Source organism: Lates calcarifer, linkage group LG16_LG22, assembly GCF_001640805.2.
Source record: "Lates calcarifer isolate ASB-BC8 linkage group LG16_LG22, TLL_Latcal_v3, whole genome shotgun sequence".
In the NCBI taxonomy this organism is placed as follows: domain Eukaryota; kingdom Metazoa; phylum Chordata; class Actinopteri; family Centropomidae; genus Lates; species Lates calcarifer.
The window spans coordinates 12200592-12215130 of NC_066848.1; the positions used below are offsets into that span (position 1 = coordinate 12200592).

At 41.7% G+C, this 14539-nt stretch overlaps 2 protein-coding genes, 1 long non-coding RNA gene and 1 pseudogene across 5 annotated transcripts in view; 1 reads left to right on the forward strand and 3 right to left on the reverse strand.

Moving 5' to 3' along the window:
• LOC108897336 (protein FAM13A) overlaps window positions 1–2677 on the forward strand; it is a 77732-nt gene extending 75055 nt beyond the window's left edge. For 2 of the 3 annotated variants that reach the window (XM_051076899.1, XM_051076897.1), the window contains exon 21: window positions 2540–2677. In XM_051076899.1, the coding sequence (XP_050932856.1) occupies window positions 2540–2666 (127 nt within the window). In that variant the 3' untranslated portion in view covers window positions 2667–2677. The remainder of the gene's footprint in view (window positions 1–2539) is intronic. The other variant, XM_051076898.1, reaches the window with a different exon arrangement.
• Window positions 1–2723, reverse strand: part of LOC127143433 (uncharacterized) — a 31721-nt gene extending 28998 nt beyond the window's left edge. The window contains exon 1 of the long non-coding RNA XR_007814833.1: window positions 2598–2723. This is a non-coding gene — a long non-coding RNA (uncharacterized LOC127143433). The remainder of the gene's footprint in view (window positions 1–2597) is intronic.
• LOC108897271 (phytanoyl-CoA hydroxylase-interacting protein-like) overlaps window positions 1–14539 on the reverse strand; it is a 72887-nt pseudogene that overhangs the window by 52962 nt on the left and 5386 nt on the right.
• LOC108880653 (phytanoyl-CoA hydroxylase-interacting protein-like) overlaps window positions 1–14539 on the reverse strand; it is a 52858-nt gene that overhangs the window by 28998 nt on the left and 9321 nt on the right. The gene's annotated exons all lie outside the window — the stretch shown is intronic.

Sequence of the window (14539 nt, forward strand, 5' to 3'; positions counted from 1 at the left end):
CCAGCTGAAACATGCAGGACCAATACAGACCAGAGGGAGGCAGCACCAACAGGAACTGAACTGCAGCAACTTAACAACAACAGTAATGCCAGGCCAAACGTGGAGGAAACAGTCAACATTATAACCAACAGACTGAAGGAAAAAACGGCGAGAGCTGGACCTGCCTGACAGCATTAAGGTTGATACTGCAGAAATGCCTTAATCACATGCACAGATTTTGTTACATACCTTTTGTGGTCAGATTATCTGGGTGGCATGGGACAATCTATCACCCTGGATAAATGAAGTACAGAAAATCACATATGCTTATTCACTTGCTACATTTTATACCAAAACAGAGCATTACAATAATATATGAAATTTGTTGACCATCTATTTATAACTTTCTCTGTGCAGGAGATGTCCCATTACCAGATGACTATGGAGAAGACTAGTATGCAGAAGTGTTTGCTCTACTTTGAAAGTCTACACGGCCGACCGGTAAGACCAGCCTGGACAAGCTTGTGTTAATCTTTTATTTTTTACGTTATGGCTCCACTTGAGAGTAGTCTTGTTATCTCCTCTCTGTCCTGACATTGTTGTTTTCTCTCTCTTCCTATTTCTTTATTACCACCAATAACAAAGTGGTCTCTGTTTGTGTCTCTTTCGATCTCTATGTCCTCAGAGTACCAGGCAGGAGCGAACTCTGATGAAACCTTTTTATGATCGGTATCGTCTTCTCAAGCAGCTGCTGCATTTTTCTGCTGCCTCAACAGTCATTACGACCATTGTGAGTAGCCTTTCAATGCTGAATACTGGATTTTGAATAAGAGGAGATTACATTGTAGAGAGGGAGATCCCTAGACACTCACTCATGAGGATGAAACTGACTTTAGCTTCTGAGACCAATGCAGAGGTGTCACTACATTGCCATCTAGTGGTTAGATATAAGAGCTACATCAGATTATTGTGAAACGCTTAATTTAGCAAAGTAAATGATTGCAGGACAGATAATCCTGAAACTAACAATCAAAGTGAGTTGGTTTCACTCATCATTTTCAGATCTTGCTGTGCTGTTTTTTTGACTAAGTGGCTAATTAATTGAAATAGAAATCATTCCATGCCACAACTATCTCACAATAGGCTAGGCAGAAGTAAAGACAAACTATATTCAGTTCTACAATGTACAATGGCCCTAAATGTCAGGACACAGCAACATTTCAAAAATTGTTTGTTCATGACTGGACAGAACCCAGGTCAGTAGTTTGTTTGTGTGTGAAGCCAGTGGTGGCATTTAGCGTGCTTTTGCTAGGTGTTGACTTGATACATGCTAGTTAGAAATTTTGCCTGGCTTTTGCCGTCACCAAGTCACATGACATTAAAACCTTGCAGGAGCAAAGCACCTGTAGTTTTCTGGTAAATTGATCTCCTTGTTGCAAGCTCAGTCACACTACAAGAATTGCCTAAAATGACTGCAGTCCTTTTATACCTCTCCTCAGCAGTTAACATTGGCTATTAAGTCAGGTGGTGTCAGCCAAAGTCTAAAAGTGTTTACTTTGATAGAAAAGTGATCCCTTGTGTGTGTGTGTGTGTGTCCATAGGAAGAAGAGGAGGGCTCTGATGAAGGGCGTCCCAAACAGCAAAGCCCCAGCAGCAGCCACTTTGGCAGAAACCTCCTAGGTGTGTGTCCTTAGAGGAGTCATTGCATCTGCCTTCCCTAGAAATGACTGAAACACCTCTAGTGTCCCCGCTGGAGGAGGTGAAAGGTCTCCAGCCACAGATCATCACCATGGCAACATTACATGAAGCTTCCAGGTATGGTTTGCACATGTGTGTATCAGGAAAATCTGTTTTTGCAGACAAGGATCAAAAGATTAGCTGAAGTTCATGAAGAACATTTCTTTTGCTAAACCTATTTGTCATCACAGCTACAGTTCATTTAAGTGCACAGATTAATAGTCTAAGAGATCTAAGAAATTGTTTGATTCTTTCTTCTCACAGACAAGAATTACTGGATCACCTCAGGACGGCTCGATTAGAGAAGCGGAGACTTTCACCAAACACTCCGAGAGTTTGAGGACCATTTCTACAGGCAGACTGGCAGGTAAAAACAAAACAAATGACATACACAGCACATCCAAACTACTTGATTTTTGAATTTTATTTTGTCTTTTAATAAACTTGGAACATGTGGTTTTCAACAATGCCTTGTGAAAAACAAAGAAAAAACATCCACAAAAGAAATCCCATCGTAATGGTACGACAGTGTAATGCACACTCACGTAACGTTAATACAGCACAGAGAGCTCAGGAAGAGACGAAGAGATAGAAGACGTTTGCTCTGAACTGTGCACATCCTTTGTACTGTACATGTACATGTTAGTCCTCCAAAGTAAATCCAGTAAGTTTTTGATTACAATACACACTGTACAAAGCTATCTGAGTAAGGCAACATAGGGACTATCAACCAGTTATGGAAGCTGCTGCAGGTTGTTAGGAAACTACAAAAAAAGTTTTGCCTTTTGTTTTGCATCTTCTTTCCTCCGTGTATTTTTAACAGGGCTTGTCAGAAAGAGGACCGTGGACCAATGGCGGAGGAGTACTGCCAGTATAAGAACCTCAAAGCAAAGCTCCGTCTACTGGAGGCCCTGCTCAGTAAACAACAGGACTCAACCAAGACCAGTTGAGTTAACTCACAGTGGGACTTTTATCCAACTTAACAGGATCATATCTGAAAAATCAGGTTGGCAAGCCGTGGGTCTGGTCTTTTTTCATGCCATGCTCATTATGTTGATGCACTTTACATGAGGAAAACAATGATGGAAATTGGTGACAATCTGAATGAAATGCTGGGCAACTGCAGTTTTTTTTTTTTTTTTAAAGTCCCAAAAACACATCCTTTGTCATTCATGACGCATCTTATTATAAACCTGATGTAGCAAGTGTATGTTATGTAGCACTAATCTGTGTCAGAGATGAAAAGCTGTAACAACTTGATGTTAGTTACATATTAGTAATTTTAAGATTACTGTACGTATATTATGGCACTTGGCTTTTTTTTGTTTCTTGCCAAAACACTATTTTTGGACAGTTTTGTCCAGAGTTAATGTGAAAACTGCATTTTTAAAAAGTGCTTTCTTGGCAAAAAAAAAAGGTACAAGCTTAAATGCAATCAGTGAGACAATCCTGTAGTGTTTGTGCATGTCAGTTTTTAGTCCTGCATTGTGCTATGATATGCATTAAGAATTTGATAGTTGATCAAAATTGTGACCATTCAATTTACTTGTTCACCTTGGAAAATATGTGAATGTTGGTGAACGTAGTGCAAGTTACATCTGCTGTCAAATCTGTCTTTCTCCCCCCATTTTGCCTATATGAAGTTAATTCCCCCTAAATGCCGTTGTTGACAATGATCAGAGCTTTTGACATTGTGCACTTCTGGTTTATATAATTTTCTATATATAGATATATATATATATACTATATGAATGTATCGATAAAAATAAATATTTTTTCACATTTATTCAGCTAAACACAGTTTATGGTTCTACTTTCTCTTTCCACTGACTACAATAAAATAAGAGCGACTGTTGCAGAAAAAGGTTGCTATGGTAGAGGTACTGACAGCTTTCACACTCATGCTGCACAGAACTGCATCATGCCTTTTTTTTTGTTGTTTTTTTTTTTTTTGTTTGTTTGTTTTAAAGGTTAACATGTTAATGAGTAGTTCATACTTGGTCATCAGAGACTTTGCGAGTACGCATTTTAGAGGTTGTTGCATTAGTACTGTTAAGATTCCACAGCGGTTTTATGTCTGGTTTTTAATACCTTTGGTATAAAGAAAGATGACCAGCGATGCTGCAGCCCTAGAAAATTGTAGTACCAGTCTGTGCCACTAGTAAGAGGTAAAAAGAAGTCAGATTTTGTCTACTGTGGAATGAGAACAAAACATTTCTAGAAAGACGATCGATCAAAGTAATTGGAAACAACAAAAATGCTTGTCCACGCGACAGTGGAAACTCGATCAACAGTATATCAATAATAACAAGGCAAAGGTCATTAACAAAATATGGAACAGCAGATCAAAATAAACAACAGGAAATTGAATAGAAGCAGCCCATTTTTTTAGTACAGTTAAAGGGTTTGGTCTATACGCCAGTGTGGACTTGGAGGATGGATGGATGAATCTGTGTTGTTGGTGCCCCAGGTTTAGATTTCTCATTTGGCGGTTGCTTATGTGGATATCTTTAGGTATGTTTTAATGTATGTTATCAATGTTTAGAGTAACCCTTTCAAGATGAGGTGCAGGTGTCAGAGTGTGTGTACCTTTCTATTTTTCCTCCACTCTTCTTTTGGGAACGATGGTCTCTTGAGATACAGAGCGGTGTCAGAGATATGTTGGTGTGCTGGGAGCCTACTAAATCTGCTGCTTCATGCATGTGTTGGTCTGCTTCATCAGTACATGTGGACTTCCTGTGTACAGAGGTCAGTCACCTCTAGTCCTTCCCTTCCTCTCCTACAATCTGCCATTTCTTAGCGTCCCACGCTGATGTTGCAGGTCTTGCCAGCTGGGGTCCTTCTTGGCATTTACTGTGGACAGGCTCATCAGCTGGTGCCCGCTGATCTCAGCCACCGTGCCAGTGCCAGGTCTAGAGGCTCCGTGTAGATCACCTCCAGGATGACATCCTGGGCGTGATGAAACACCAGACCGCCGTCGCCCTCTTCGTTCTGCTTGCAGGTGAGGAAGCGGTTGTTGCTGATGTCGAGTGCCGGAAGCCGCTGCTTGCAGAACTCGTCGCCCCTGGAGCCCTTTGGTGCCAGGACCAGAATAACATAATGGTAGGCTGTATACATGCAGTAGAAGTCTCCAAAGTACAGGTTGGTGTCGGGGTTGAAGAGTGCGTCAGCCCGAATCTCAAAGCGGTGGCGGCCGTAAGGGGAGTCCTGCGGAGGCTGCCTGTGTTGAACTCTGTGTTGCCAGCTGAAGAAAATGCCTTCCAGCTTGCCACTGATGGGTGAGCCGTGGCTGCCACTGTTGTCCTTCACTGACGGCAGCATTCGGTTCCCCTGCACCTCCCTGGAGTTTGGATAAAAGATAACAAAAATGGGCTGTGAAACATGTTATCGGTTTCCCTTTAGATCCAATCAGTAATCATGAGGACATTGTTTTAATCAGCAGTTTTTATTCTTCCCCTCAGCCAAAAATATCACAAACTGTGTCTAAGACAGTGTGACACATGGGAAGAAGCTGTCTGAATGTGTAAGATGCAGCCCGAGTCTCCCAACACAGCAATGAACTGAAAACCGATGCAGTTTCACTATTTCTGGAGCTGTAATCATATTAGCCAAGTCCGATTTGTCTCACAGAAACCTTGTGAGAGATAATTACTTAACTCAAAAACAAAATCTTTCTTTATCATTATGACAAACTGCCAGAAAACAAAAGCAGCTTTCAGACAGCAAATTAAGAGATGAACATTCAAGGCAATGAATGCTTCTGTGGCAGCTGCATATCTTCCCCCACAGAGTAAATCTGAGCTCCAAAGCTCCAATTATGAATTGTAATTATACTGCTATCACTCCAGAGGTTGTCATTATATCCATAATTGATGCTTTGTTGTGGGCATTATGGAATTATTCAGCTCCCACCCCAGGTCAGAGGCCTCATCAATTGATAATGTCAGTACCATTGCTCCCCACATGATGGTGCAGTTTAACAGAGGCGCTTTCAGTACAGTGTAGCAGCTGCAACTCAGCGAAAGGGAGAAGACTATCCAGATGACGTCATGCTGTAAAGCCCCAACAAAAGAGTGCTCACAAGCTGTGGCTTTAGTACAGAAACTGTGCGCTTTGTTAGGCGGCGAGCTTTTCCTCGAGAGGATGGAGGGAAGGCACAGGGAGTAGAGACAACGCCATTACGGGAGGAGGACTAGACAGGAAGTTAGAGAAAATGCACGGGCTCCAGCACAGACAAAAAGCAGTACACATTGTAACTACACAGCATTTCAGTAAACAACTAAAATAGGTTACTCCAGCGATATTCTTTCTCTCCTCTGTCTGTCACACTCTCCGCCAACATCAGAAGAGACGTGTGCAACATTTGTTGCCACAATCTTTTTTTGTTTCTTCTTTTCTCTTTTCTTTCCTCCGCATCCCCTGACAACTGTCTGCTATTGTCTGGCAGAGTTACACAAGGCGTTTAGACAAAATGGCAGTATTCTCTGTCATACTCCAATGTACAGTATGTATGCAGAGGAAGTTACTGGAAGAACCAATCCATGAGTCTTCATATTATTATCAGGCAGAGGTTACTGCGTCGTTTGATGCACATGTGTGGATTGGTGGAACTAATCAACATGCTTTGTTGCAGCTGCACTCTTCAGCTGAATCTGCATTTCTGCCTGGCTACAAGCAGCTTTCTCCAGACGGGAATACATTAACCCAAAACAACCTGGTCATCACTTGCCTACCTGGCATGGTCAAAATACTCTTTATTCTGGTTCCGGTAGAAGACAGAGAAACGCAGCATCCGGCCGGCGATGACCTCTGCCTTCTCCAGCAGCTGGTTTAGATGCACTGTGGAATAATCTGCAAAAAGGCACAACACAAATCATTGTCAAAGTGAATATGCTGTCATCAGCAAGATCGGAAATTTACAAACGTCATAAGTAGACATTAAATGTTTTAATTATAAAAGAATATGGGTGACTATGTGCCTAATGTGAATTGTGTGCACTCAAGGATCCTGAGACTTGTCCCTCCCTAACTTCTCCATATTCATAGGTTGAAATGACTCAGCATTTAGACCAAAAACATTTTCAGTCAGGCCTGAAATATAATCTGCTTTCACTCACCACCATGTAAGCAGCTCTGCCAAACGGGTGTGGAGTTTATCCAAAGCATATTTACAAAAAATCATAATGATGCAGGCATTTTCCCCCCATCCCAATTTTGCCACAAGCATTTGAACACACCAATAAGGCAGATTTGGGTAAAAGAGGAAAATTCCCTGCTCTCTCATGCAACAATAAAGCTGAATTGAATGAAAATGAAAGAGGACATTCTGTTTATTTTTGGGAGATTATTACTTTAATGTCAAGTAGCTTTCAAGTCTGTGTGTGTTGAAGAAAAAGTCATTTAGCAGTCTGGCTGTCAAAACACACGGTCTGCTTTTCTTAATGGTTATAGAAGGTCTTGGCAGCATTTTTGAGCATTCTCCTTAATCAGTTTCTATTGCAACTCCGTCACACACACACACACACACACACACACAACAACACTTTTAGTCATGGCTTCAGCGATGGCAACATCTATTGGTAAACCACTTTGGTCTAGATAGAAATATCTCAACAACCTTTCGATGGATTGCCATGAAATCTGATATAAATATGCAATTGAGACAATCCTGATGAACTGTAATACCTTTGGTGACATCTGTGGGATGACTTCGCCCATCCAGTTCTCTACTAATGTGCTGGAAGCATCAGAGAGCCCAAAATGTTAGAAAAAGATCACTGAAAACACTGTATTTATAGGAGCTTTTGGTCCTATCCTACCATCAGAGAGCTCAACAGTGAGATACAGAGTCACATTCTAATCACTGGCAGTGTGCACTACACCTGTGTGCACACTGGTGGTAGAAACTCCACCTCTTGCTGGTGCTGGAGCCAGTCCCAGCTGACAGTGGACAAGTGGTATATCGCCAGTCTATCACAGGGCTGAGACAAACAGCCATTCACACTCACATTCACACCTAGGGGCAATCTAGAGTAAATTACCCTAACCAGCATGTCCTTGGACTGTGGGAGGGAGCCAGAGTACCCGGAGGGAACCCACACAGGCACGAGGAGAACAGGGAGAACTGCCCCGGTTTGGACCCTGAATCTTCTTGCTATGAAGCGACAGTGCTAACCACTTCCCTAACTCCATCATAATCATTTGTTCAGTTCTTTGGTTTATGTTAAACTGAAGAAATTCCTATAAGCTTCAACTGTACTTTGTGTTAAGCACTAATAAGCAAATGTTAGCATGCTAACACTCTAAAATTAATATGGTGCATATTATACCTGCTTAACATTAGCATGTTAGTATTGTCATTGTGAGCATGTTAGCCTGCTGACATTAGCATTTAGCTCAACATGCAACAAAAGTCCCAAGTTGTAGAGAGAGACGTTGTGATTATGTGGGGTGTGTGTATGTGTGTGTCTCAGACAGACAACAAGCCTCCCCACCTTCTCTGATCTGCCCTCTAGTCTCCATACCATCATCTCCACCCCTCCCCTCCCCCACTCTAAGCCTCTAGCCTGCAACGTTGAACTTGGTGACCTCTGCACCAGAAGATATACAGCACAGCTCCCCTCCTTCCTTTAATCCTTCTCTTTCCTCACCATCCCCTCCTCCATCTCTCCATCCATCTTTCCCTCCACTCAGAATGAATTAGCCTCCCTTTAATATTCACCCTCATATTGCATTGTGCTCCGTCCTGTGCTCCATTGTGTCCCTATCTCTTAACACCCTCCGCTTTTGTCCCCTTTGGCTCAGGTGGTCGCTGCCAAAATCAAAGGGTGATGTCACACATGCTGAAAATGTACGTACTCACCAGCAGTGCAGAACTCGATGATCTCGCTCCACTCGGAGACGGCGTAGTCCCCGTCGGTCTGTTTTGATGCGGTCTGGACGGCCACGGTGTACTCGGTGCGTGGGCTCAGGAACCAGTGGCCCCGAACCGTCATGGGCAAGGGCACTGCCTTCGCCACCAGCTTGGTAGGAACATCCTGAGGGGAAGGAGGGAGTGCAGGAGGAAAAGAGGGAAGGAAAAAGGAGGTGAATGATGACAGGAAGGAATGAATCAGAGAGAAATACTCCATTTATGGCTTTCTTTCAGCCACATATAGGGATTTGCAGACACACATTTCATATAAGGGGCAGACTGTAGTTTATACTTGTACTTTTGTTTATGTACACTGTACACTATTTTGTACACTATTCACCACCCCCCTCCAAGTCTCAGTGGACCTTAGCAGCTCATTGATTGGACCAGGAGCCCCTGCCTAGCAACAGTGTCAGCCCATTAATCCACCAACACTGTTGCTGCACACCAAAATCAAAATACTAGTATGGGGTCACCTGCTATAACAGAGTAGAAAGAGTCAAGTCAAATTTTATTTATTTAGCCCAATAACCACAAATCATGATCTGCCTCCAGGGGCTTCACAGTCTGTACAGCATATGACACCCTCTGTCCTTAGACCCCTGGAATCGGGCAAAGAAAAACCCTTTAACGGGAAAAAAATGGAAGGAATCTCAGGAGAAGCAACAGAGGAGAGATCCCTCTTCCAGGACAGACAGACACACAATAGATGTTGTGTGTACAGAATAGAGCAACAAAGTAGATTTAGAGTATGAACAATCAGGATGGCACCTCATAGACTGTAAGCATTAATGAAGAATATGATCTGGGAGGACGTCAAGCAACAGGTGCCAACAACAGACAGGGCCTGAGCTGCACATTCTTTTCTCCATCATGAAGACAGAGGACAGGCTACACAAACATACAGAGAGGGAGAAAGAATATGCCACAGCCTGGATGCTCATATGCTTGAAGGAATAAACAAATAGAGCCTTAGAGAGATGCAGTGGTTATCAGAAAGGGAAAATATTTTACTATACAGCAACCTGTAAGTGACTACTGGAGAAAAGGATGGAGAGACATAACGGGAATCTGTAAGATTACCAAACCAGATCACTGCCTATCCACTGCAGGAGCTGCCGTTTTCCTGCTGCTGCAGCTGCTGCTGCTGCTGGTGCAATTACTCTCAGGCAGAGAGGGCTGTGTGAGTGATGTTAGCCTATTAGAGCTCGGAGCAACAGCTCGCTGTGAAGTCTTTGAACAAAACCACCTTGAAATTAGTCTTTTTGCCTCAAGCATGAAAAGAAAGGTTGTCTTGAGGTAAAGCATGGTGTATCTAATCTTTCAGCCTCAAATCAGTCATTGCAGAATTCAAACATCAAAGATGATCATATATAGCTGATGTTTATATTACTTATATTTCAGAATGGTTATGGCCAAGTGGCCTGAAGTGGAGAATGTATATTGAAAAAAAGACACCCAGTCTTTGAATAAGAAACCTGGTTTCCATTACTTATAAATGCACATTACTTTCAAACACTTAATATACTGTAATGTCATTTCTTGCCAAAATGTTATATGATTATGTTGTTTGTATTTATTGTCATAATAATATTCTTTTGCTGCCCTTTTATCCACGTATCAGCTGAAGAAGAGATTTTAATCTCAAGGATATTTTTACTTGCTTAAATGATCACTGAGAGAATTATTCATATAGTTTATAATTTGGTAAAGGATACTTTAAGATTACCTTGATTTATACTAGCACATTGCCCAGTTTGTGCTCTCAAGGCTCACTGAGATTTTTCAATTTTCTCACATACTGAACCGCATAATTACAAAAACCTCTTATTCTTTGCACATTCCTTCCTTTTTATGAACTGCAGCAAATTCCTCTCAGTGAGCCTTCAGTGAGAGACCTCTTGTTGAGTCACCTCTCTGTAGTGTGAGGCGTTTATCTGCACTGATTCGAATGTTACCTTGTGCTTGAACTTGTTTGAGTTTTTATTCTCCTTTTTGTTCAGGTCAATGAAGTAGTGTGTGATGCGCTCCTTGCTGCGCGGCTCCATGTCCCAGCAAATCTTGAAGGAGTCACAGGTGATGTTACTGATCTTGATGTTCTGAGGAACAGGCAGCTCCTCCATCTCAGAGATGCTGCCGTCCTGGGATTTACTCCCTGTGTAGTTGAAAAAAAAAAACAACAAGAAATGTTGATATAGTGGCTTACATCAATGATAAATAGAGCAACAATATTTATGAAAATGAAACTATATATTCTTTAGGAGCTGAGATCAGTGTTCTGGCCGCTAAAGCTTGCTTAAATTTGATACAATATCAGTTTTGAATCTTAAATCTCCTCGTAATGACTTAAACATTATAAGGCATTGATTAGTGATCGTAAATCACATTTTTATTATCTGTGAAACTTGAGACCTCATCAAGTCTAATATACACCTTTAAAAGCTGTATCTAATGCCCAGCTTATATTCAGTCCTTAGAATTTTCTTCTTTTTTCTCCTCTCTCTCTCACTGACTGTAAACCCTCCATACTACTATAGTTTCTCAGTAATTATTCCACAGACAGCACTCGCAGTAGCATATATCCACTATGGCACACATGCACAATGCACTGCCTGTGTCACTGACTACCATATATGTTGCCATGGAAACACATCAGTCCCTCAACACATATATACACCTATCTGCTTCCCGGAACATACGAGACATTAAATATTTCAAACGCTGCTGATTGAATCTCCTCTCCTCTCGGCAGAGATGGATTCATTTATAATCAGCAGGGAGGGGGGAAAAAAAGCTCAGCTACCTCACTGCTGGGCAATACACAAGCCTGTAACAATAACAGTTAAAATACTGGTGAATGTCACAGAACTTCAGCTGTTTATTTAAGCTGGGCACACTTGGAAATGTTCAATTTCACAGTTTTTTTGTCATGTTGAGCCCTTTTGGCCTGGCTAGAGAGGCCTATTGCGACATTGTTTTCCCCCATCCATTAGTCAGGTCCCTGTAAGTGACACAACATGTAGCAAAGGAGTACAACCCAAAGTGCACACTGAGGCCAGTGAAAATGTCAATGGTTGAATGAGAGCTTTGTAGTATTAGGATGAATATAGACTTTGCGTCACACTCGGGAGACGCCCACTTGGCATGGAAACAATGTGTTTTCTGTGCACGCTCTGCGGTCTAAACACAAGAGCAAGTAAAATGTAGTAAAAAGTAAAATGCGGAATTTGGAAGTAACGCGCAACGCAACTTATCTCTATAGAGAGGAAACAATGGAAGAGGCAGCAGAGCATGGAACGTCCATCTCTGCTCATGAGCTGAGAGAGAGGGCGAGATAAAAGAGTCACCCCATAATTGGGCTCTGTGGACTCTCCTGTTTGGCCTTCACACAGCTCTCCAACAGTGGAGTATTTGTAGATGGATTCATTTCTGAAAATAGTCAAAAAGAAGGTAATTCCTACTCCTGATGTGCATCTTGCCCTTCAGAATTGCCAAACAATTCTATCCTAATTTGGCTTTTTTTCAGATCATGACTTATGACTGTCTTAAAATAACATCCATAACAGACAAATGTATGGTCTTTACCACCAGACCACCCCACCCCCCCACCCCCTCGTCCTAATCACTAGTTCCTAATCACGACTAGCTGATTATCACAAATCATCTTTAACCTAAAAAGAAAGACCTCAAATTATTTCAGACAAAACTGTTGCTTATGACAAAGTGAATCTAAATACATGCTGTGCGCTTGTGGATTTAGTGTAGAAACATGACTTTTCAGTGAGCAGGTAAATCTTTGGGAAGAAAATGTTAGAAATCCTCACACTAGCATTAAGTAAGTGTATTTAAACATAGGCATTACCATCTGGACTTAATGCACATGGCTTAAACTAGATTTTAGGGGCACTGGGGGAAGGGGATTCCTGGAGTATATAAACATATAAACAGATCAGATCCTCATCCTATAACTGCACTATGCCTGGTTCTCAGATGTCATGCTCCTACATGTCTCTGCTTTGATTTCCATATTTAAGGACCATCTTGTTATACTTCACGTTTGGGTCAGACTGAGAAGGTCAACGTGGGACATGACGGTGCAGCCCTCTGTCAGAAAATGCTCCACTAAGTCAGCACGGACCAGACAGTGATCTCAGCACTGCGACGTCCCACCTGAGACTTTCTGTGCTGCTGACCTCTAACAAAAACAAGAAAAGGACAAGGCATGTGCTCACTGACACCAGTGTCAGGGAAAGATAAAATATACCCAAGGGAAGTGAAATATTGCTGAGGATTTCTTTTGTAAATTTTCAAAAATGCTAAGTAATACAAGCCTAAAAGAACAGATAGTACAAGTTTATTCTAAATGTGGACATAACTGCATGTTTTGTGATTTTGTGCCAACTCATAAAATAAAAGCTTTCAAGTTACTCATTCCATCCCAAATCCTCATAACTTAGACTACCTGCAGGACATAACTATCAACATTAACCTAAGCCAAACACCAAAGATGAAAAACCTGCTCACTCAGTCACTGTGTTATGCCTGAAGCAGGGTAAGTTCCTTGTCCTCTGCTCCTCAGAATGTTAATGTCAACACCGATGTTTCCCTTCAAACACTCTGAAGAGAGACCCCATGCAGGTCTTTGCCCTCTCAGCTCCTTCTGAGGCTGCAATGCTGATTTAGCTCCTGTTCACTCTAATGCTCTCCTAATTAACCTGCAAATGGAGGCATTACACAAACACAGTAAGGCTTTCCAAATGCAGATATTGCCTACATAACACTGTTAAGGCTACTCAGTCAAGCTAAAACTGATGCTATCAGGGAAATGCTCTGGAGGCTACAGTTTACTGGGCAGAAAGCAAAAGATGTGCTCATTAGACAGACAGAGATCAGCATCCACCACTGTTTGTTCTGTATGTTTTTAAAAAAAGGCAAACAATATAAACGTATGAATTAAGCAGTATGCCAACATGCTAACAAACACATCATCAAAATGATAAAATAAACTTAACAACAGCTTGGCAGCACTGAATAGAAGTCTGAGTCATTGAATAATAATAATAATATATACCACGTAGCCTTCCCTGCAGGTAAACACACCAGCTTTGTGAGATCCAGTGGCTAAGCTCTACTCTGAATCCACTGGGACTTTGAGAGCACAGGATGAAAGATGGAGGAGCAGGATGAAGGTCAAGCATTAAGGGAGAGAGTAAAACCTTTTACAGTCTCACATGGGAGGCCTCAACCCTCAGTTTGACTTAAATTTATATGCTAGAATTGGAGCTTTGCTCTCGCTACTTTGTAATTGCACCTGGGTTGCAACTCTAGCCAGTATTCATTTTGTTGAGTCATAATTTTACCATGGAAGCCATTATAATGCAATGTGCTTCTGTTATTTTGCTATTCATTACACTGTATTATAATGCTGTGCATGAGGCAGAGGGTGGGGGATTTTTGCCTAATCATGATCAAGCAAAATAAGAGTCAGCTCTTGAGCCCCTGCTTAGGAGCTTAGGAACACAGATTACCATGCTATGCTGTACATAAGGTTCAAAATGACATATGTGTATATTCAGTTTAATATATAAGAGCATTGGATGTGTTCAAGCAAAGAGCCAAACTACAGGACACAGAAACATCTGCAAAGGCATTACATTTCAAAAGACGGACAGCCTACTCTGTTGAATCTGCTAAACCCTATCAAATGGACCTTATTGTGTATTGCCCTTTTACTCAGCGTGCAGTCAAATGCCAGTGTGGAATAGCAATAGATGCAGGAGGATCAATAAAAATCTTGTTAACATGCATACGCAGGGCCATCCTAATGGCTCTCTGTGGTAGGATTTGTTCCAGTCACACCTGGCTTGATGCTGTGAATTACTTGTTAGCACTCTTTACTGGTAAGAGCAA